At 39.8% G+C, this 25,046-nt stretch overlaps 1 protein-coding gene across 2 annotated transcripts in view; it reads left to right on the top strand.

Moving 5' to 3' along the window:
- The window catches only part of Hexo1 (beta-hexosaminidase 1), a 39,956-nt gene extending 15,501 nt beyond the window's left edge, over positions 1 to 24,455 (top strand). The window contains exons 1-4 of one of the 2 annotated variants that reach the window (XM_083129613.1): positions 4,371 to 4,395; positions 12,322 to 12,416; positions 20,566 to 21,419; positions 22,991 to 24,455. In XM_083129613.1, coding sequence (XP_082985739.1) covers positions 12,346 to 12,416; positions 20,566 to 21,419; positions 22,991 to 23,895 — 1,830 coding nt within the window. In that variant the 5' untranslated portion in view covers positions 4,371 to 4,395; positions 12,322 to 12,345 and the 3' untranslated portion in view covers positions 23,896 to 24,455. Of the gene's footprint in view, positions 1 to 4,370; positions 4,396 to 12,321; positions 12,417 to 20,565; positions 21,420 to 22,990 lie in introns of those variants that run through there. The other variant, XM_083129606.1, reaches the window with a different exon arrangement.
- Positions 24,456 to 25,046: the final 591 nt, after the last annotated feature.

Raw genomic sequence — 25,046 nt, 5'->3', positions numbered from 1 at the left:
ACTAACATAACTCAGTATCACTTCAAAAGTGAAGAACGTTTCTACGTAGATTCTCCATTACGTTGGTTTCCTTTAATTAACGTGCGAAAAATGATTAGGCTACGTGCCCCAGATTGATCAAATTAAACTTTTAACACATGTAAAAACAATGAGTAAACCTACATAAATAGGAAAAAATAATTGAATAAATTTGAGATCCAAATGGTTATTCTAGAATTCTTTTTACTATTCATGTAACTGTGACTAAATGAGTTTTGGTAATTTAAATATTTTTTTTAACGTTATCAGTTGAATATAATTTTTCCATTATTACGTTTACAAGCTTTGTTTGTCTTGTAAAAGCCTAGAGAAGCTTTTCTTTAAACCGACGAAAGCTTATTTCACTTTTTATTTATTTTTATTTTTTTACAAAATACAGGAAATTTATGTGCCGAATTTTAAAGACTAATAACAATTGCATATAAAATATTTGTAATAATTGCATTATAAGTATGAATTTGAGCCATGAACAAGAATGCTCCAGTACAGCACAACGTTCATGAAACGTCGCACCACCTTGAAAAATTCCCAGCGCCGGCCCTGGCCATGACCACCAAACCAGAGCCCACCAAAATATATTTTATGCACCCTTGAGCACTCCCCAAGAAAAAATTCTGGCGACGCCACTGTATTGAATATATATTTAATACTTCAAGCAAGTGCTTTTATTTTGCCGTATTTACAAACTGTAATGCGTATTGTGTGCACCTACACGTTTTTGTAAATAAATGAAGAATATCTTCGCCAAGATGGCATCCAACTTTAAAATGTTGAATTGCATTTTGAAAATTTAATATGAAGGTTAAAAATTAAAATGTTGAATTGAAATGAAGGGTCACTCATAAAGAACACCCATGCCCAGGCCGGGATTCGAATCCGGGATTCTTGGGGTTGTAGCGCGCTGCGCTAACCAGTCCGGCATGGAGATCTGCTCGTCTCGGTAACAACACGACGTTGCAAGTTCATTGTAACTGCAGCCGCAACAACAGGAAAGATTCATCATTATTCAAAGCGTGGAGTGTCGGGTGGCGATTTCTCATCAGCCGCTAGCTGTGAAAGTCATCCGTGCTTGCGGCACGTCAAAGCAATTTGCTCTGCTTTCCTCCCAAGCGAAAGTAGAGTTTACAAACAAGAACGTATTTAGAGGGGAGTTTCAGGAGGTCTGGTTCCAGGGGCGGCGCCAGGGGGCGCACCTCTCAATTTTCTTCTGCACCCCCTTCAGCACCCCTTATCCAAAACCTATATTCTACGGAAAACATTACCTCTTACAGCGTCATATTATGTCATGTCATATTGAGGGCCGAATGTTAGGTACTGAAGTGAGACTGCTGTTATTATTTACAATAATATTTACAACAACATTTACAGCATTGATCCTACTTTCAAAGGTATTCCGCATTTATTTTCCTGCACTGTCGGCAGTTTATAAAGATCAACGGACCTTGTCTTTCTTTCTTCAGAATTGTTGTTAAGAATTGTTTGCCTTTCCATGGAAAAAATCCTCCAGTCGTCCATACATGTCATTGGCCTCCCTTGAATAAGCAGTTCTTTTCAAATTTCCAAACGTCGTTGTTGATAAAATCAGGCAAACATGAAGCAAGTCGCTAGTATTCTTCAGTTTCATTAGTATAAAATAAAAAGACTATTCTATTCTATTCATATTATCATATATGGCTACTAAAAGTTGATTGATTTTTGATTTAAGGACTGAAACATGCATGCATATTTCATGTTTTCTTCATTTTCAACGTTGCACCCCTAAATTTCATTCCACACCCCTCAGCCACCCTAGATAATCAATCCTGGCGCCGCCGCTGTCTGGTTCCCGGGAGGAGTGAACTAAGGTGGGACCTTGTGATGTGCGTCAATGTGGGCTTCATTGTGAGGTTTGTTTTACCCTGTTACTGTTATATTATTTCTGGTTTGTAAGAACGGCCAAACAGTAACATGCTTGCTTCAGTAGTAGAGGAAAGTCACCAAAAACTGACACAGGGCTCCTAAACCGATACAGCCCATTTCACAGCTCAGAGGTACTGTCACCTCACGGTAACGGAGTAACTCTATTCTTTAGGCTCCCAAGATACTGTGCGACTAGCGAAACGAGCGTTGGTGACTGTTTTTTTTTGGTATGGAGGGATTTTTGTTTTCGGTTGTTTTCAATACTTTTTATTGTCTGTAAATAGTACTATATTATTCATTCTGGAAGTGTGATTAAACTTTCACCGTTTTATCACTTTATTGCAGATAGAATAACGATTACAAGCATGTACTTCTTTTAGTTGTGAATATGTTGCAGATTTTTGAGACTATGTTGTTAATGGCGTCGTTCCCTAAACCGACATACGTCAATATTTGGGTTCCCTAAAAGACAGCTGTAGGTGAATAAATGAAAAAGAAGAGTCAAATGGAGACTGTCTTGCGGTTCGTGGTTGATAAGTGTGGAAACATAACCTGTACGTCTGTGATTTCTGAATATGACTTTATTTGTGTTGCCAATGAGGACTAAATAGTCCAAAGAAATTACATTTTCTTTCATGTTGATTAAAGGAATTGCTTTATTCTCTAATAGAAGCTTTTAAAATATTATCACATATATTGGTTTGTATTGCTTTGTAATTTAATTCCTTATTTAAACAGGTATGTCGGTTTAGGAACCCATTTCCTCAGATGGCATAATTTTACCTTTCGTGCAAACTATTTTGTGAACAAAATGTTGTTGTAAAAGACTTTGTTACACAGCTTATACTTGGCCATGGAATTCATGTATTCTGCATCTATTCGGTTATTCTTTCCTCCTCCAACTCTGAGTTAAATGGCATATCTGTTTTGGTGACTTTCCTCTAATCATAATAGTTAATTGTTCATTAGTATTGAGCAGGGGGATATTGGAAAGGGTTACTGTATCCCCATCCCTCTGGTTGCTAATTTATGGCACTTTGACAACTGCCAATATAATTTATATAATATCTGAATCCTTCAAGAGTAGTTACTCCCTTACCTTTGCCCCACTGGAAGTTTTTGAAATACCATACTCGTAGAGTGAAATTGTTCCCGTAACATCTCTGGCTCTTATGCATTTCCAACTTGGAAGCGGGTCACAACTCCTGCAGTTGCCAATCCGCAAGTTGGATGCTGACATCATCTTAACGCAACGCCTATCGCTAACCCTCTTGCTCAGGCTCCAAGCTGTTGGTAGGCTCGCTAGCTCGTCTGAATATGTTGGGAAAGTAATGCGACTCTACGGAGCATGGCAATGGCCAAATACAGCACCACGTCAACTATTTCACAACATTTTAATTACTACTAGAGTTCTATCAGTGCACCACCATTGTTACAGTTTACTGATAGCGTCATACGTTTATGAACCTTGCGTGCAATAGCTCTCAAGTACTAATAGACTTTGACAATCTTCGATGAGATCATTTTATGTGCAAATACACACTGAGTTTCCGTGAACAGTAGTGTGGCAAATAATTTCGAATTCACTTAAAATTTTACATTATCAATGTGTGCAGTTGAGCTGCATAACTCAACCACAAACATTGCACGTACGATTGTAACATATTCAAATTTTAAGAAATAACAGTGTATTTAGCTTTTCTACACTTTCAATTTATATGTCGTAATAAAGGTGATGACGTTTGATACAAACAGCTTACTGCTGCATTTGCTAAAATTAAGTAGGATACCTTTGTTGGTATGATTAACACTAATGACATATTAGTATGCAGACGTTCATTTTGAATAATAAATATTATGAGCACGCTCAGTAACAACTCGTTATATTATTGAGGTAAGATGTGTATGCTCTTCCATATTAACCTGAAAACAGCTTTACAAACAAATGAGTGTTGATAATCAAGTATGACAGACACATTAATAAATCAAACATTTTACAAGCACTTAACAACCATTGTCTTCTCAATATAATTTTGTTGTATTATAGACTATGATGCAAATAATAAGGTCATAGATCACCCATAAAGTTACATAGTAGCTAGGAAAGAAATATCATCGAAATCTGATAATGAAAGAAAGCTAATATAATTTAGAATTTCCAACATAGACTTAGCAACAGAGCTGCTTCGTCATCAGTAATGTCTTCATGCCGTTTACTCAGGTGTCTGAAGTACAATTGCCAGCCACAGGAATGTGTTCGGAGCAACAATAGAAGAGTGTACTTCCATAGAGGAAAAGGGGGGAAAAATACAATAATTTGTTCTGACACCTGCCGATCATTCCTTCTTGTACAACACTGCGAATTAATCACAGGTATATATTGCATCCGTGCGTTGTAGTTTCTGCACACATTTCCCCATCGTGTGAGGTTGTGTCTGTGCTCTGTTGTATCAAGATGTAAGTACAATCTGAGATTTATTTAAGCATGCGAGTCATTCTTGAGAACTGTGCAACTCCCACGCAGGGGCTTCTTCAGTTCTGGAAAAAATAGTAAGGAGTCGCTGGGTGCGAGGTCCGGGTAATACGGAGGGTGAGGGAGAATTTCAAAACCCTTAGTGGCTGCATGAGTCACCGTCTCCTGAGCGGAATGGGCGGGGGCGTTGTCGTGGAGAAGCTGCACTCCTTCAGTCAGCATGTTATGTACAGAGCTAGGGATTTTAAGTGCAAAAATTTGCCAATAAAGGTGCTAAAAAGGGGCCAATTTTTGTACAAAAAAGGTGCTAAAATAGGTGCTAATTTTCAGATGTAAAATTTATTGTGAGCAGTGCATACACATATGATTCAACTTGTCTGGATAAACACACAGAGTATTCTCTGGTTTTAAATCGTTTAATATAACTAAGAAAAGAAAATTCTCTGATACATTAGAAAGCGACATAAAGGAAAACATGCTTCTTCTTACTTGCTTAGAATTAGTCATCTAGAAAACTGTTAAAATAGATTACATTCAAAATTCCTGTTCTTCTGAGTGAGGCTACATCTGCGGTCACTAAGCAGATACTTGTAAGTTGAAAAAGAACGTTCAACGTCAACAGACACAAGTGGTGCGTATTTTGTTTTCAACCCGTAATCCACATCCTTGTTGGTTGCAATTTCTTGAACATCAGGGCTTTTGGCTAAACTTTGATCTAACTTCTCTTTCCCGACCCCTTGCAGCTCTCGTTGCACATCAAAACAGCACACTGTGCTTCCTTTTCAGGACACTGCTCCTCCAGTTTTGTGTTTGCAGTAGTAAGGAAAGAGAAGCCATGTACAATATACAGTTCATCTTGCAATTCCTGTTTAAGTGCAAGTTTTTTTGGCTTTTTCTACAGATGAGGAATCACTAGGCAAAGCATCTAAAAATTTCGATATTGTATGGAAATAATTGCAAATAAACACTGCAGCTTTTAACCATGTACCCCATCTAGTGAGTATGGGAGAGGGTGGTAGTGGAAGTTTCGCGAATGTGGGTGTGGTTAAACAGCGTGTGAGCTGTATTAAAAAAAAATGATAAAGATGCAAAATGGGCAAAAAGGTGCAAAAGGTTCTGAGAATGTGAAAAAGGTGGAAAAGGTTCTGAGATTGTGAAAAAGGTGCAAAAAGGTGCAACCGAAACACCATGAGTAGAGTTCAATACATGCTTATTTTGGGGATGAGTCACTTTTTTACCCATTTTCACAAAAAAAAAATTAAGGTGCAGCACCTAAAATTCCTAGCTCTGGTTATGTATTATGTTAAATACTGACCCCCCCAACTAATGTTCACCTCCCTTACGATAGCTGCAATAGTAATGCGACGGTATAAGAGCATGAGGGACTACGCTTTCTTCACATTTCTGGATTCCTCCAAGAGAGAAGGCCGTCCGTTGCATTCTTCATCATGCAGACTTGCTGCAACACACTGGAACCTTCAACGTGCATTACCACTGTGGCATATGTTGGAGCATTCCTTTCGTACACCGTCACAAGTTCATCGTGGATTTCTTTTACAATTTTTCCTTTCCAAAATAAAAGGCGAATCGCACCTCGAACTTCAGTTTGTTCCACGAGCTGCGCCATCTTGGTTTTTTGGCCCCCTCCTGGTGATCCGTAGAACCACCGGCGGCTCCAGGGGGGTACGATGTTGTTTCACGGACGCCGGGGCGACATGAAGGCAGAACGTAGTCGGATTTTATTTACTGAATGCATCCTTTGGGGGTAAACTTGTTCTTGAGCATATTTGTTGCTATGCAACTTCCACGTTGCAAAGTTCGGACTGAAACGCTGGAGAAATGTAAGAGGAAAGAATGCCAAAACATCGTTCCTTTTGTTTGCTGCTTCAATCAACTGTCAACAATCGCGCGGAACCTGTCCTCTAACGTCAACAATCCCTTATAAGATCCATTCTCATTTTTACGAATTAAATTGTCGGGATTTCGTTTTCCATTCGCTGCAGGCGGCTGTTCGGCTGTTTGGAAGGGCTACTGGACGTTTTTGAACATTTTAATAATCCACAACAATAATCGGCACGATAAATCTGTAAATGTCCTCATTTTTGGAAAGAGTATAGCATCCATCATAGAAAATGTGCTGCATAGAAAATGCTTCCACACCTAATAATCATAATTTGTTATTTTACGTCTGAAGTATATCACTTTGGTCGCGTTAAATATTCGAACAATGCTCACTGAGCATTTGAGAGCTGAACCACGATCACTTTGCCCGAATGAGTCATTAGTATTAATCTAACTCGTTGCATGGCTCTCTGAGCGGGGAACGCATGATGTTTGTCCAGTTTCTTTTCGAGTTATACATACGCGATGCAGAAAAGCGTAGTGAGAATTTTGATTATTAAGTAATATTTTCTTTTGTGAAATACAGAAGCGAAAGTGTAAATTCAACAATGATCTCGTAAGAAAATTTGTAGCTTTTAAGGATGGAAGAAACGAATATGAAGAAGAGTGTAAAGTTGTTGTCATTCTTCCCTGCTGTTGAAAGAGTGTTAGAAATATTCTCGGCATTAAAAATCATATTTCTTGTTCCAATCTGAACTTAAAATTTTAATTCAGTGTTCTGGTAGTAATTAACCCTTAACAGGAAGTATGTGTCTGACAGACACGCATGGTTTTTCTTTTCGTTGTGCTGGCAACCCTGGATGTTTCTGTGAAGCGAGCTCCTCAATACCTTCATAATTTTTTTTTCTTAGTTTGGTGGTGTGATTCATTGTTGTCGGTCGCGCTTGTGTGTTAGCTGATAAGACCTTTTTTGTAACCTACCGTGTCTGAGAGGCACATACTTCCAATAACGTAAGTTTTTTTGCGTGTCCCTTGGACACATACTTCCAGTAGTGGAGTTTTCTTGCACACAAGTATTATTGATGTTGATGATTAGAACTTAGTTATAATGGAGGAAGGACCTTCTACATCAAGGAAAAGGAAACTAAGCGATGTAGCGAAAGTGGGTGAACCCAATTTTTGCGCTAAGGTTTCAAAAATGTGGGAAGAAATGGAAGAAGAAGACGGGCTAGAAGAGGAGATGGAAGATCTATTTTCTGATGATGATTCCGATGTGGACTCCATGTTCATTCTTGTGACATATGGTTCTTCCACTGATGATGAAGATTGTCGTAATATCGAAGCTAGTATTTCGTCTGTAAGTTGCAGGACAAATAAAGAGAATGACGTTCCAGCTTTCTTTCAAGGTAAGGAAGGATGATATTCTTGGGAATCTAAAGAACCAACAAAGACTAGACGTGTTCCTCGTCAAAATATAATACGAGGAATTCCAAGCTTGACAAAGATTGTTAGAAATTTAGGTGAAAATCCTCAAATGGAAGATATTTGGTCTCTAATTTTTGATGACGACATTATTGATCATATTCTGTTGTGGACAAATGTAAAATTAGAGAAAACAAGAATTAAAGTCAAAGAGCATCAAAAGAGCAATTACAGACCAACTCATAAGTGTGAAATAAAGGGACTTTTAGCTCTTTTTATGCTTACATCAATTTGTAAGTCTGGACATGAGGATATGGTTTTCCTATTTTCTACTGATTCTATGGGTAGACCCATATTTAGATCAGCTATGTCAGTGAAGCGTTTCTAAATTTTGTTACTCTGCCTCTGATTTGACGACTCTGAAACAAGAGAAACACGGAAGGAGACAAACAAAGTTGCATTTTCATAAAAAAAGAAAAGTTTTTCTCAATAATAGTTATTTTTTCTTACGTAGCACTTGCGTTGTGTATGTATTTTGAAATAAATTTTATAATATTAGATTATAAGAATAAATCTATGTAATACTTTGCAAGGAAACAAAAGTTTCGGCGTTCCGTGTCTGTCAGACACATACTTCCAATTATGTAATAAAAAATCATACTTCCTGTTAAGGGTTAAGCAAAGCTTTGCATTCACCTATGGGGATATTTCATTCTAAAATCCAAGAATTGGAAAAGAAGCAAAACTCAATTATAGACTTGAGGCACATAGTGGTTCGGATCGCACTTTAAACTGTAGGTCCAGGCCCGATTAGCCGTTGTGTGCATAAAGTGAACTACATACCAAAACTCAATCTCAAATTATAGATATTCTTAGTTATTATTGTCAGGTGTTAAAGAATAGATTGCGGTAAGAGGAGATTATTGGAAAAGATCATCGGAGAAGTATCTGTGAGCAAAGTGTCGGTAAGATAAGATTATTTTATTAAATTAAGAGTAATCACAAATGGGTTGCGATTTTTTTTTCTGTGTCCTGTTTCTTATGGCTTGGTCCTCCTTTTTCGCCAAGCTCTGTCCTCTTTTTTGAATGTATGTGTCTGGTCACCCTAGGTTTGGTGCTGGTAGCATATTTTTTCCACGGTGCTAATGCTGTCCCTAGCCGCTCGTGCGAAATGTGTACCGATTCCATAGCTAAAGGACCAAAGGCTTCCCCACAGTGCAAATTCTTGAAACAAGCTTGCAAATAATAATAATAAAAAAATATTACAGCCTAGCTTAAAGTGGGATCCAATGGGTATCGAACACAGGACTCCTTGATTACAAGGCGACGACGTTACCTCTATGCCATCGGGGAGCGGGGAAGGCCTCGACGATGAGGGTGATTGGTAGGTAATAAGATGAATAAATAGACAGTCGCAAACACGGGTCCAACATGAGCGCCACAAAGGCTCGTTAGTCCGCAAGAAGGCAGTCCCGAGTGTACTACGTGGAAGTTAGGTTGACATTTGAGTCTTCAGAGGTCACCCTTGCACTATCCGTGTTATCCAAATATGCAGATATCCGATATCCTGGCTGGGATACGAATTTTAACCGGATCTCGCCGTTCCTAATACGAACATTCCTAGAAAAAGCCACTTACGCAACTCCTACCCGAAATGAAATCATAAGTACGCCACTGCCTCACGTTTTAGCAGCATCGTTGTTTACCACGCACTTCTCTGTGACTTTTGCCATTAACAATCTCCGGAGACAACGCGGAACTCTAATCCTTCTCCATGGCGATCGTGCAATTCAAGATGGATTCCGAAATCAGCTCACGCTATGCTTGTTTGGAAACTAACCGCTAGGGGAGACAATCGTGTTTTTATTGCAATATCGAATGGGAGAGGGATCGCATGAACAGTTGCCATAAGGACGGTAATTTTCCCTCCAGACGCTGATACCAGGCAGTTCTCTCGTCTTCCGTATCAGTCGCTACCTGCATCGAACAACGGGAGAACACACCATGCCTCACCTTCCATCTCAAGGTCATTGATCGAGCAGGGGGAATATGCAAAGTCAGCTGTACGCATTAGATTTTTTTCTGTTCAGTGTGCTACCTCGTGTAGATCAGTGTTGTAATTGGAAAGGGAACTCGGTCCCCCTTCCATGTGTCTTTTTGGACAAGTTTCCACATTAAGAAGTTCGCCCCTGTCGAGAAAGACCCCTTTTTTATTTTGTATTATATCTGGTCCTTTGGAACCTCTGAACAGATGAGAAAAGGTTATATTAACCTAGTGGCCATGTGAGTCGCCAGAAAGTTTTACAGGGGGGGTTCGGGCAAGTGATAAAAGTTGAATAGTAGATTAATAATAAGTATTATTACGACGGTTACAAATGTTATTATACAATAATAAATATTATTTAAAAAAGGTAAAGTGCTCCCCTGTGCTTAGCACCACGCCATGAAGGCGTATAGGGGGTGTGGGGGTAACACCCCACACTTTCTTGATCCGGTTGTGAGTGGGGTGATGTGATCAGCATCACGCCCCTGACCGCCTTTACCCCCCAGGTACCCATGTCATTCGACGCTGGGTGGGCGCTGGGGCCGCTTCCAACTAACAAAAGTCAATTTTATTCAAAATAATAATATAATATAAATGGGGAGACTAAGATCCATCAAACGGGTGAATACCAGCACAACATTTTTTGCAGTTAGTATCTGAATGCATTTTGATATTAACCTTTGCACGTCTCATTCAAGAAAAGGCTTTAAATGTTAGGGGGATTTTTTATATAAAGTTTGTTGTGTGACCTCTCACCTACAACTGTAATAATTGGAATTTTGAAAACTGTGGAACCACGTTTCTGTATTTTTGACTTAATGGTTTCGATCCAAATGCATTTTAACTTTGATTATTCTGTTCGAATACTAACTAAATTAACTTTATTTCTGTTCTTAACAACAAGAATAACAAACTTTCGGCTTTCTTGTATCTTTAAATGAACGGTGTCAATTTCCAGGGGGAAGATCCACCGACCCGTTCGACCCCCCTCCCAACGCCATGTAACTAAGTTATAGTTACTTGGTTTAAAAAGTAACCGAGTTACAGTTACTGGTTCTTGAAAAGTTACTTTATGCCGGAAATTTAAATGCAAGCAAATTACACACAGTCAGTAATTATAATACAATAAGTATATGAAGTATTGCATCTGTTTTACTTATGTTTCTGGCACATACATAAGTCTTCATATATTTGTATTATTACAACAAGTATAAATGATGGAACAAGAACTATGCTTTGGTCGAATAATTTTAAATCGAAAAGTGATTCCAATGCCTGTTACGTTACTTTGCACATGATGGCATCAATTCCACTTGCACCTATTTGCATTTTCTTCCATTCCAAGCTCAACAACATAGATTCTGTGCATATTCTGTTCTAACAATGTACATTTTAAATTTAACGCGTGCAACGAACCCTTAGCTTCCTTGTCTTAGGCGATTCCACGAAATTTCCTTAATCTTAGTTTCAGGAGAAGGCACATTGTTTGCAATAGTATTACCAAAATTAAGCTTTTCCCCAACGATACAAATTTTCAAGTTAACAATTGAATTGTAGTAAAGTAACTGTTGATAACATTATTCCTATTGCATTAACGTAACTCTGTTACAGCTACAGCTACTTATTAATTACTTACTAAATACTTACTAATTACAATTAGAACTCATCAAAAATGTAACTGTTGCATTGTGCTGTTCGTCGCTTGCGTGTCTCTCAGACTAGGTAGTTTTCCCAATGGCGTACATTGTGTTGCCTCGGTCTGTTGTTCGTGCATTCGCGCTGAATGCTTGCTTATAGACTGCAGGGCAGGGTAGTTATGGTTCTATTGGGTTCCGCAACAGGACCGAAACCTTTTCTCTTGTAAAAAAACAAAAACAAAAACAATACGGAACTTAGACTGTATATAAATTCATCCAGAAAAAAATATTCCTGGACCGTATTTCAAAGGTTTCCGGGCCGAATTGAAATACTTTACATATAAGAAAGCTTCTTTACGGTCCAGAACCCATTTACGCTTGCTGATTTTCTCTCCTGGACCGGACTTGAATTCATTTTAAATTCCTGGACTTTTAACATCCCTGCTAAAGGAGTCAGTGTCGCTTCGTTCTGAAAGCTCCCTAAAAGCAAAGTAAATATAAAGAAATACAAGTGAGAAATCGTATAGGTTGTTGGATTAGCAGCTGCGGAGGAATCTTGCGCGTAGGAATATAGTGCATGTGATTAGACCATTCCACTCAACATTGCTTTTGTATTGAAGTTGAGGGGCCTTATGTTATGAGCTCTACAGATACGACCAATATATTTATGCGCAAAATAACACCAGTACTAACACAGGTAATCAACTATATCTAAGACGTCACGTGGTTTTGTTTACATTAACTCCGTTCTTGCAGTAGATGGAGAAGAGGATGAGGAACCATTTCAGCATATTTGAATATAGCTTCCTAGTTGTACCTGTAGAGGAATTCTTTGACAGTGTCAAGAGTCTAACTCCCGTATAAAATGGAGTATTCTAATACTATAGCAAATATTTTGAACACTGATTCATGCCTAACAGCTTACACAATCATATTATTACAAACTCTTTTTCTCTCTTTTGCAGATATTCCGCCTCGTTCTTGGAGCCATGTTTGTCATTCTTCTTCTGGTCTGCTTCGCTAGCCTCTGGACTACGAACAATGCGCAGGGTTCAATAAGGTGAGTGTGTAGGAAGTAGGTCAAGTGGAATAACTTAACGTTAGTCACGAATTCCGTACACGATAATTTATGTGCGAGTGAGCTTATCTACACTCAGGTAATGATAGTATTTGGACACTTTAGCAGCTGTAATTGCCCCGTCTAGTTCTCTGCACTTTTTGACAGTACGTGTAGTGCAGGTATATCTCGGTGTGTAATGACCCTGCGTGATCGCCACATTTAGCGACCCTGCATGGTCGCCACACTTAACGATCCTACGTGGTCGCCATATTATTTAAAAATTTTTGTTGACAATGTTTAGTTAAAGAAAACATGCAAAATGTCCTGCGAGGCATGCACATTCAGTTTATCTTTTATCTAATCTTATGCACATTTCTGTAATTGTTGCACTGTTGTTTAGCACACAATAGTTGTTAAGATTGTATTACCATGTGCTTTAGTAACTTTTTATGTTAGTGATTTTTACAATGTAAAATGTGATAATTCATAGCGCATAGGTTGCTACTTTTAAAATTGAAGGGAGTTTGCAACGCTGCAGCCGGCTTAGTCCCGATCTTCTCCACCCGCCTCATGGCCGTGTGCACGAACGAAGATCAAATTTTAAACTCGGATCGGGAAAGGATCACTGGAAAATTCCATTGCACGAAGACTGTTCAACACGATCGCGATCTAGGAACATCAAAACGAGTTTATCTTCTGATCGGCCATTCGCGACCGTTTTGGTGTCTGATCCTGGTTCACGATACTGACGCTTCGACTGCAGGCAGTTGTTTTTTAATATAAAAAAGCGGAAAATGATATCGAGGGCGTGCAAACGCTAGAGGTGTTGGATGTACAGTGGGATCCATGAGTATTACCGTGCAAATTGTCCATCACCATGTTCGTGCACTTTATTTGACCCAATAAGAGCTTCAAGAATTAAAAGAAAACTCAAAACAAGCTGTTGACAACTTCTGCACCAGCATACATAAAAATGCATCGCTTAAAACCATACAGGATGTAAGAAAAAAATTAATAAAAATAGTCATGGACAATTTGCAGGGTAATACTCATGGATCCCACTGTACAGTGCTGATAATTCGAGAACTATGTAAACTAAAAACTGCCAAAATAATAATAATATTTTGTGATTCTGTTGTGCAAAGTCGTAATGTTTATAAATACTGTACTTTCTATCCCAGAACACAAAACATATATAAATGTCATATATTACGTGCAAGGTAAATTAGAACACAGCAATGTTTACGATATTGCTACATGGTGTTGGAAATATGATTGTATAAATTTACGTAAATACATGTTACTGCCTATTTACACGACACGACAATATAAATATATAAGAATTAAGAAATGAAAAATTCAAATACTTATCACAGTACAGTAATAATAGAAATAATAATAATAATATATCTAGTTGAGCAGGCGAGGTTCAGTGTACGCTGTTCTCTCAAAATCGAATGCATTTCGTAAAGCATTAAAGTCCCGTAGAAGAAGGTTCCATGTTTTCTCCTTCTCCTTTTGTGTAGTGCCGTCAGTTCTTTTTTAATATTATTATTTTCTTACACTCCACTACATCCTTGTCCATATTGACAAGGTTGATTAGTACATCTCTCAAATTCAGAGAAGTTTGCAGCCCGAATTATTTTCTTCTCCTACATGTTGATATTTTAACACATCACATTACTTTATTGGGTTCTTGATTGTCATTTGTTTTAGCCAACCAATCAGGTATAGCCTTACAAATTAATCTCGGATCAGTTGAACGGAATCTCATGAACGTCGTTGTTCGTTGGTGCAATGCAAATCTTTAAACCAAGATCATTTAGAGTGGATTAAAATTGATCCCGTTCATCTGAACTTCGAAATAATCTGCGTTGGTGCACGCGGCCATGAGTGCTGCCACCAAACAGTATATAAACGATGCAGCGAGGCCCGGAGCTCGGTCGACTGCCAGATGCCGGCTGCGAAAGATCTGGTCCCCAGATCTAGTCTGGATACAAAAGATAAAAAAAGGTGATGTGCATAGCACCACGCCATGTAGGCGTTCTTGATCCGGTCGTGAGTGGGGGTGATGTGTACCCATGTTATTCCACGCTGTGTGGGCGCCGGAGCCGAAGTTCCCGGATTTGAACCGGCCGGGGATCGAACCCGGGACCTTTAGCATGGTAGTCAGACGCGTTACCGACTGAGCCACCGCCAGCGCCTTGAATAACGTAGTGTGGAAAACGACCCAAGAAACTGGTTCCCCAGACGGATGAGAAACATAGATGGCAGTGCGATCAATGTCGGTGCTAATTTTCTTATGAAAGTAATGCGGCTTTGTTAGTTTTTGGAATATATTATGTAGATTTGTTTGTCCTCTTGAAAGGCGGTACGTGAATTAATGGAAACAGTTATATTTGTGGAGTGATTTGCAGTCACGAAATGGCATTACTTTGGAAAGAAAAGTAAAATAAAATTAATAAATAAATAGCATGCGTAACACAAGAAGAAACATCGCAATGTGATTCCGGACGTCAGGTCTTGGACTGTGTATTAGAGTTTATTTTTCTATGTTATTAGAATATAAATAGTATCCTGAGAGATATTTCATACCGAGGCGACAAACCACAAATGTCGCTTGAAAGCGAGCAGTCGGAAATCAATGCAGCCTTTCGAACCGTAGGGACAAAAGCTCTGACTGCACCATTTCCTCAAGGAGATTTTACACCAAAGCAACACGCGCCAAACGATACGAGGATTTCACACCAAAGCGACACGGATCATTCGGTCCAAGGCAACTTTCATACCGAAGTGACACATGTTGCTTGGAAAGGAGCCAATCAAGAGCAACATTTCACATCGTAGCGGCATGACGGGAAGCACAGGCCAGCGTTCGGTTGGTGAAATCCTCAAGCGATAAGTGTCGCGTGCCGCTTGTCGCTTTGGTGTGCAATCTCACTAAAGCAAGACACTCATTGCATCGCGTATGCGCGAACAACAAACCACGGCAACATGTTCCAAGCTATTGAGGAAATGGTCCAGTTTGAGCGACGCAGAAGCGACAAAGCGACACATGTGGCTTATCGTGTCGCCTATCTGTTGTTCGCAAGCAACGCTTGCTAATAGACTGAAGGCACCATGTCGCTTGTCACTTAGTTGGGAACTCGCCCTGTAGCGCGTCGCTTCGGTCTCAGCACCCTTCCTTTAAGGAGCTTTCCGACCGAAGTAACAAGTAGCACGCGAATACGCCATATGAACGTGTCGTTCGCTGTTTGGACCCTCATGTGCAATGAATGCTATTTTACAGTCTGGAAGTGTGTGTCACTAGTGTGACAGTGTGAACATCCCGTGTCGCTTGTCCCATTGGTTTGGAAGTTGCCTTACACTCATGTCGATGGCACTAAGGAAGTTTTGTGGAGTTCCCCTTGTCGTTTCATGCAATCATCATTATCATCATCGCCGCGATTAGTTTAAAGCGGAAGAAAAGATACAGTAAATATAAAAAATACAAATGCTTCAGTGTGTATATCTTTAAAAGAAATGATGATGATGATAATAATAATGAACCTAATTCATACACAAAAATTTAGTTGCCAAGAGCATTCCACGCGTATTTTTTCTCCCGTATTATTAACGAAAGTATGACGATAACAGGACGTGGTCGACTGTCTAGAATGTTCGTGAATATCTTCGCGACCACTGCACCAAATATCATAGCAATTATCACATTCATAGAAATGCTTCATGTAAAAGAATCAGACGTTGCAGCGAAAACTCCATTTACTTCCATTATCAGTCGAACACCAAGCGCCGGGGTCAACACCAGCGCCTCTAACGGATCGTTTTCGAGTGGAACCAGCCAGAGAGCGCAGAACCATGCCGTTTTCCACACTGCGTTATTCTAGGCGCTGTAGTCTGGATGTTTCCCCTACCGGGATCCAATATCTAAGCAACCAGAAGGAAGGAAAGAGGAGAATAAGAAAAGCAGATTACCTACCTACCTGGTCTGCCCCATAAGAGCTTGGTGTGCTACCCTTGGGTCGTGGCGGCCCAAGCCCAAGTCTCCTGGGTGCTCCCAGACCTTCCCTTTGTACCTTGCCGTCTCTTGCTACTGACTGGACATACCAAGGGACCGAACCGTTCCCTTGTCGTAGCTGGTTTGACTTTGCGGCGTCCTTTCATACCAACACCTTTATCAAACCGCGGGCCCCTTGGCCCGTCCCTCGCAATTGATTGGACGCTTTCGCATGTTGTCCCCAGATGGCGTGGCACGTGACGACTACCAAGGTTGCTATTGGTTACCTGCACTAGTTGGTTCCCCCTAAATTAGATAAGGTTACTAACACTCCCCAGGTACCTCACTGAGAGGAAATAAGAGCCTATGTGCTAAACTGGTTATTTACATGCGTGTATAAATATAAATAAACTTTTACTAGTTGACTTTTGACCTTTCCATACTAAACCCCGCAAGCCCTGAGATACTTTGAGTTCATGTCTTCGGCTGGCTACAAGCTAACATATATCGGTACACTTTTGCACCGCTTCATGCTGTAGTGTGCAGTGCTCCGGCACGAACGTTGCAGGTGTCAGTTTGGTGCAAGGAAATGACGTTCAACGAAGTAGACGAGTAGCGGTGTTCAAGATACAACAAATGCCTGTCTGCTATTTTAAACGTTCATTTGATTAGTTAGCACTCACCACGTGACCATACAGCACACATTAGACCGCTCCGGGACGTAGTGCAAATGGTGCAGATACCAAAGACACTACTTGACACCAAATCAACGAAGTAGACGATTTAATGTTCCACCACCTAACCAACTACACGCGCGAGTGTAGAGATAGTCAAAAAGTGCACCGAACTAGACGGAGCTAATATTATTTATACTCTGTCTCAGCTAACTGTGGAGCAGGCAAACGAAAACAAGTCTCTGCGCAAGTAGTGACGCGAGAAGGCTCCACCAATGAACACGTGAGAGGGAACTGGAATGCGTGGAGGGGGAAAGCGACTGCAGTTACCAACCTTCCCAGCAGCGTGTACTGCTTCGCTCTGGCCACTCGATTTCCTTCGCTTCTCTGACGCTATGCGCGACCTTGCTCCTCAGTTAGCTGGGACAGTGTATAGGGGTGACTAGGCGTTCTGTATTTTGTAGTGTAGAGTTTTATTATCAGATTTATTCCTAGGTATAAAATGGTATTTTCCCAGTAAGTTTTGTGTAGCATGTGCTTTATCTATCTGTCAATCGTTTTCGAACTGGTGTCCGCTGGTTCGGGGCACACTCAGCTTACAACAAATGCCAAAATAAATGCTGAGAGATTTAAACCTGGCCATCCTAAGCTAACAATTCGTAACCTGCAATTCAGGTTATGCATTATGGTTAGGTTAGGAGGTTCAGATTTAGAGCTATTTGTATTTTGTTTGGTGGAAGCTAGGTGTGTCCCGCACCAGACACCTGGAGCAAGTGTTAGTATCATTTGCAGTGTGAACTTTGTAGGAACAGCATCGGTTCCCCAAGAAATCGTTTACCTTTTAGTGTACACTGTAAAAAAGAAGAAGTGGGTGTAAAATAGAATGAAGTATGTTGTTACAAACACTAAGATCTGTTGTAACAGAACACCCCTTCTGCTGTTGTTTGGTGATGTACAGTCACATGCAGTTAAGGATTATTTATTTATTTATTTATTTATTTCGTCTTCTTTTACATGGCGAAGTTAAGGCTGTGGAGCCTTTTCTTCCACTTGACCATGTTTACAAAAAAAATTGAATATGAAAATAATTAACATATTAAAAAAAAGGAAGAAAAAAAAATATAAAAAATTACAGAGAAATAAAAAAAAATACAAAGATAAATTACATATAAGAAAGGTAATCTAACCTATAGATACGGACACACACACTCACACTCACACATACATATTTTTGCCCTTACACACGTACAAGCAAATACATAACACAACACTTACTTAAGCACAGTCCAATATTTCACATACTTAAAACACAGTCCAAAACGGTATACTTTGACGATAATTCATCTTAACTATTACTCTAATTCATTTTAGTGCCTTACGTCCTTCTATCATTCTCTGCACCCGCCATATTATTAGGGAAATCAAACATTTAATTTTCATTGTATAATATGTGTAACTTTAACAATTTTTTGAACGTCACAATTGAGGAAGAGACATGAATTTCAGGTGGCAACTTGTTCCAAAGGCCTGCTGAGGTAACAGTAAAAGAATTTGCATAAAAGTTGGATTTGTGGAGTGGAATGGACAGCAGAGACCTTTCGCGCGATCTGGTGTTGTGGCTGTGAAAGTCACATAAAGATTACATAAACATACTAATTTCTCATTGGCATTGTTACAACCCAGATGTGTGCGTGACTGTGCAATACAATCCTTATATTGTTATACAAGGGAGAATCAAATGAAAACCTTAAGTTGTCTATTTTTTATCTATTAATAGACAGGGTTAGGCAGTCAAACGGGAAGATTAAAATAAATCACAAAAAATAGAGAGAACAAATATTATTTATTTTTTGAACATGAATGTACTGTACATGAGAGGAAATTACTAGTGTACCTGAAAAATGTTAAGTTTTTGAATATGGTGTCAGTAAGATGACGTCCTTGGTGTTGCACACATTGTCGGAGTCTCAGAGTAAATCCACCCATGACGTTGCGTAGCATCTCCAACGGAATGTTGTGGATATCTTGCAGAATTCGCTCCTTCAAAAAATCCCTGGTTCTTGGAGGGTTGTCCTTGAATACTTCGGATTTTTTTTAACCCCAAAGAAAAAAGTCAGGAGCCGCCAAGTCAGGTGAACGGCAGGCCACGGAATATCGCCGAATCTGCTGATGAGACGATCAGGAAATGCGAGTGAGTCGAAGCACATCCATAGACACTCTGCCAGTATGGCTAGTTGCACCATCTTGCTGGAAGAGTGTTTCTTCATCTGGGTCATAGTCATCGAGGGCAAGCAGGAAAAAGGTTAACAACATGTCAGCATAACGTCCAGCGTGTTGGCATGTACAGGACGAATCAAGCAAGGTGACGTCCCTCACTCTCATAACCCCCAACCATGCCCGTCAGCCATTTCTGAAATCTTCCCGTTTGACTGCTTCTCACAACGTCATGGGCGATTTTACTCTGAGACCCCGACAATGTGTGCAAAACCAAGGACACCATTTCACTGACACCATATTAAAAAAATGAACATTTTTCAGGTACACTAGTAATTTCCACTCGTGTAAAGTACATTCTTTTTAAAAAATAACTAATATCTGCTGTCTCTATTTTTTGTATTTTTTAAAAATCTTCCCGTTGGGCTGCCTCATCCTGCTTTATGAGTGACTTTTCTTCAACCTGAATTGTGCTATATAGGTATATTACACCCATAAGTTCGGTGTATAGTACTCCATTTACTTTGTGTGTACCTGATTTTACTATTTTAAATGTCTTTTAATAATACGTTTTTCTCAGTTGCACAATTTGTTTCTTCAGTCCAATATTTTTTCATGTATGGTTGCACAAGTTTGCTGCATTTTAACATAGACAAATTGCTGATCTACATATAATTTCAATTCTGAGTTAGCGTTCATATGCCTTATGAATGAGAACCTTTGATATGGACGTGCAGTCTCACATGAGCCACTGCGAAGGCCTTTCCACTCATCTGCCTTGCGAACTGAGGCCATTGTCGAATTTCTTCTCACCATCCCTAAGCTTGATGGTGTGGTAAGCATGCATAGAGATATTGAATTTTCATTTGCCGTAGAATTATATTCGTTCTAGGCTTCCAGAGGGCAAAAAACCACTCCACTCTTCACAGGTGCAACTGTGAAGAAGGCGCCATCTTTAAAATGACAAAAAAAATGGCGTTTTGAAGTTCACTTGATCAGTGTTGCAGCCTTGAGGATGTTCTGTAAATTATAGTTTATACCTTTATAAATTTAAACTTTACAGTCTATCATACAATTCTTGACGGACTTTTAGGGTATTCATTTTACTCTCCTTAGTACCATTATCTTTCATGCAACGCCGTGCCTCACTCGAATTATGCTACAGCAGTTTTATTTTCTGTGGCGACATGGTTTTATATTTTTACAGTATAGATACAATAATTTTAATTTGAACGATGTGCTGTAGTATGATTATTTATTTCAGTTTGGATCCTGTCTGGACGTGGAAATGCCAAGAATCACGTTGCGAGAAGGTGCTGCTAGGTGAGGGAGAGCAACCTCTGAATGCGGAGGGTTGTAAGATGACTTGCGACGAAGGAGGAACTCTTTGGCCTCTACCGACCGGGGATGTGAACCTAGGAAAGTCCCTCGTGGCCCTAAACCCAGATAGCATCACCATCCAACTAGCGGCAACGGCCAGCGCCAAGGTGACAGAACTCGTGGAAGAACTCGGCAAAATCTTCAACGAGAATCTGGCAAAGCTGCAAGGGGGTGCGTCCGTCAACACTCCAGCCGATGCGAAATCTCTCTCCGTCACCCTGGATCTTGAAGATGGGGACATCAGCAGTTTTGTGTCTGACACCGACGAATCGTACGAGCTGCACATCGCTGATGATGGTACCGGAATGGTTGCCACCATCCACGCACCCAACTTCTTCGGAGCTCGTCACGGAGTTGAGGGTTTGAGCCAGTTGATCACTTTCAACGAGTACGTGTCCCAGTTCCAGATGATAGAGTTGGCTGACATCACCGACGCTCCGGTCTTTCCTCACAGGGGAGTGCTGTTGGATACGGCGAGGAACTACATCAGCATAGCTGCAATCAAGAGGACCATCGATGCTATGTCGCAGAGCAAGCTGAACAACTTCCACTGGCACATCACAGACTCCCAAAGCTTCCCCTTCTACTCGGAGAGTTTCCCGAAGCTTACCCAGTACGGCGCATACTCTCCCTCCAAGATCTACTCCCAGGATGACATCAAAGGTGTTGTGGAGTACGCCAGAGTGCGTGGAGTTCGTGTGATTCCTGAGTTCGATGCTCCAGCCCATGTTGGCGAAGGTTAGTAATTTTTATGTGTACTGTTGAACACTGGCGTACGAAGAGGGGACAGCTGATGTGATTACAACCCCTCCAGAAATTGATAGAGAACTAAAAATTATGAAATGAAAGTAGTAAAAAACTCGGGGAAAACTTCCGATAAGCATTTCCGTCTTTGAACAACTTTTTAAAAGATGGTTAAAATGGCAAAAACTAAATATTCTATTGTGCATCCCCCTCCCCCGAGGACAATGCCATATAATTATGTACCTTCACAATTTCAGCCCCCTCCGAAAATCTTGCGTACGCTAAGTGGTGTTGAGAAGACTGACTATTGCAGATTTATTGAATATGATACAACATAAATAAGTATAAAATCATATACAGTAATAAATAGAGAAACAAGCCAAAAAACGAGCTAGTGTTGCTCACGAAACGAGACCAACGATACAAGCCCACACACCAAAGTCTCGTCTCTTGTGCGGAACTAAAAGCAACTTACGAAATTGACATACAACCTGTAGCCTTCCAAAAGTAAATTTGCAATTGAGTGCCTGTAATCAAAGGGCAGGTTTCACTCAATGGGGTAGTGTTAACGTCTTCGCCATGTAATCAGAGAGTCCCGGGATCGATTCCCAGTGGAGGAACATTGTACAATGCTTCAGATTCTACTTTAAACTGTAGGTCCACTCCCGATTAGCCTTTCTGTGCATAAAGAGGACTTAAAACTCAAATCATAGGGTACCAGGGTCGATCCCCGATCGAACTACATTGAACAGTTGTTCTGATCCCACTTTAACCTGTACATACTGTCGTGATTTGCTTATTTGTTCATAAAGTTGACACAGAACAAACAGCCCCAAGCAACGTATTTGTATTTTTTTTCTCACCAATAAGTCAAGACTGCTTTGATGACTTTACCTTCGTAAAGTCTGTTATCAGTTCGGATTTAATGTTCTAGGGTTAAGTGTGTCCAGGGACGTAGATAAGTTCATTCTTGGAATTTGGGGGGGGGGATTTCATTTCATTTTGATTATATTTATTTTAATTAACGTCGCATTTCTGCTACTTTTGGCTAAAGCGATGATGAGGATGAATAATACGATAAAATTGATGGAGCAATGAAATCCATGCCGAGGCCGGGATTCGAACCCATTACTCCCATAACCATTCCGCCACGAGTGTCAGCAGAAAATTTGAAATTTACGTAGTCTATACCTATATATAACTTAGTATGGCTTCTAAATTACGCTTTCTTTATATTAATAATATTATTACAACAGCACACAGCTACAATTTCTGTACCATATAAGTTTTCATTAATACATAGTGGTAGTTTATAATACACACACACACATCCATATGTATGGAGTTATTATATTTATATTTAACTTTGTCTATACCCAGCAAGTAGGTACAATAACTAATAATAAGACTACAGTGATGAACATGCAAACTCTCCAAATATAATAATTTGGAGGTTTATTTAAAGTAAAATTTCCTCTGAGAAACGGAACATTTTGAGGAGCCAAGATGAATTCCTCGTGTATGCCTCTTTTATATTGTTAATAATTATTTTTATTTTTGTGCAGGTTGGCAGTGGTCCGAACAGGAAGGAAAAGGCCGCATGGCTCTCTGCGTCAAAGCCGAACCATGGGCAAGCTACTGCGTCGAACCTCCCTGCGGACAGCTCAACCCGGTGAACGACAATGTGTACGACGTCTTGGAAGGCATCTATCGCGACATGCTGAATGTGTTCGACAGCGACGTGTTCCACATGGGAGGAGACGAGGTCAATGTCAACTGCTGGAACACTAGCGCCGAGGTCATCGAGTGGTTGCAAGCTGAAGGGAAAACTGGCACTAGGGAGGACATCATCGATCTGTGGGACACCTTCCAGCAGAAGGCTCTAGCTCGCCTCACGACTGCCAACGGCGGGAAACAACTGCCGATCATCATCTGGACCAGCGACCTCATGAAGCAAGGAAGACTCACCAAAGCTCTAGACAACAACACGTACACGATACAGATCTGGACAACAGGAAACGATCCTCTGATTGCGGAACTGGTGAACAACAAGTACAAAGTCATCTTCTCGAACTACGACGCCCTCTACTTTGACTGTGGATTCTCGGCATGGGTAGGTGAAGGTGTCAACTGGTGTGCACCTTACAAGGGGTGGCAGAAAGTCTACGAGAACAGCCCTATAGATCTTTTGGCTAGTCAAGGAGTAGACGAGGCCACTGCCAAGCAGTTCGTTCTTGGAGCTGAGGCTACACTGTGGACAGAACAAGCAGATGAGCAATCTGTTGACAGCAGACTGTGGCCACGTGCATCAGCTCTTGGTGAAAGGTTGTGGACAAACCCGCCTACCGACTACAAGTACGGTGAGTATAGAATTGTGAATCACAGAGAAAGACTGGTGAAGAGAGGCATTGAGGCGGATTCCATACAACCTGAATGGTGCCACCAAAATGAAGGATATTGTTATGCTTAAGTTTAATTTGTTGTTCCTTTGCATACGTGTTTTTGTCTGACACGCCTGTGAGTCCATATAATAAAACAAATCGTGATAAATACGAAGCATTTAATATTAGAATTATGGTGTTGTACTTTTATATAGAAGTTTATTAGTCTGTGAACTGCTTTGAGGCAGAGCATATTCAATATACATGCTATGCATGGTGTTCTCCACTATTCTGTACTAGATCTCACATTTTGCATTTGTGAGTCACTGAAGTTTGATTGGTAGTATGATGCAATCTAATTTAAACACAATTATAGAATCATTTATTTCGTTTACTTAAAACTAGATCATTTAATTTAGAAAGGAAGGTAATATGTTAAATTCATATTATGTTACTGATTAGAGAAAGAACATAAACAAATGAAACCATACGTTTAAGATGGAAGTTGTGCTTCATATATAAACGGAAGCTATTGAAGACATCAATAAGTGATACATATTGTGTGTTATAACAACCTCAAGGATGAGATATACTTATATTTGTTAATGGACAATATCAATATATGTTAAATGAAGCCTCTATGACATAAAATGTAAGATTGTTTAGTCAGCCTTTGTTAATGACTTGATGTGATGTCCTTTCAGTGGAGATTAATCTCCCTACAAATTTTACATGACTTATATTTGCATGTGCATTAATAATCACACATACATCCCAGACTAAAGAAAAAAATGTGGTATTATACAATGGATGCAGAATTTGGATAATTAATTGGCAAATGTACAGTTTTCTACATTTTGAATAATAGATAACTCTTAATCTAAACGAGTTTTTGGCTGTGACAAAAACATTTGTAACTTAGCTAATGTGATTTCTCGGACAAGATACGTTGCAATAAAGATTTTATAGAAATATGGTGTTTATTTACATTCATGGAGTAAGTCCAGGTATTGTGGAATAGGTTGGGTAATGTGGAAAACTAAGATTCTGATTCCGGTAAGGGTGACATCTGGTGGAAATATAATAAATTGCTGCACCAAGGTCTCGTCGTTTCTGCAGCGATAAAACTTGAGTTTACAAGGAGCACACATGATAGAAGGTACATAGATTGCACCTCAATAATGTAACTTCTTGTGGAATGAGTTTATTACATAATATATGACATAATATAAGTATTTTA

The sequence above is a fragment of the Lepisma saccharinum genome, chromosome 1 (assembly GCF_977018435.1).
Source record: "Lepisma saccharinum chromosome 1, izLepSacc3.1, whole genome shotgun sequence".
NCBI classification, from domain to species: Eukaryota; Metazoa; Arthropoda; class Insecta; order Zygentoma; family Lepismatidae; genus Lepisma; species Lepisma saccharinum.
The sequence above is the reverse complement of the archived record's forward strand: the minus strand, read 5'-3'. Positions and strand labels throughout refer to the sequence as shown.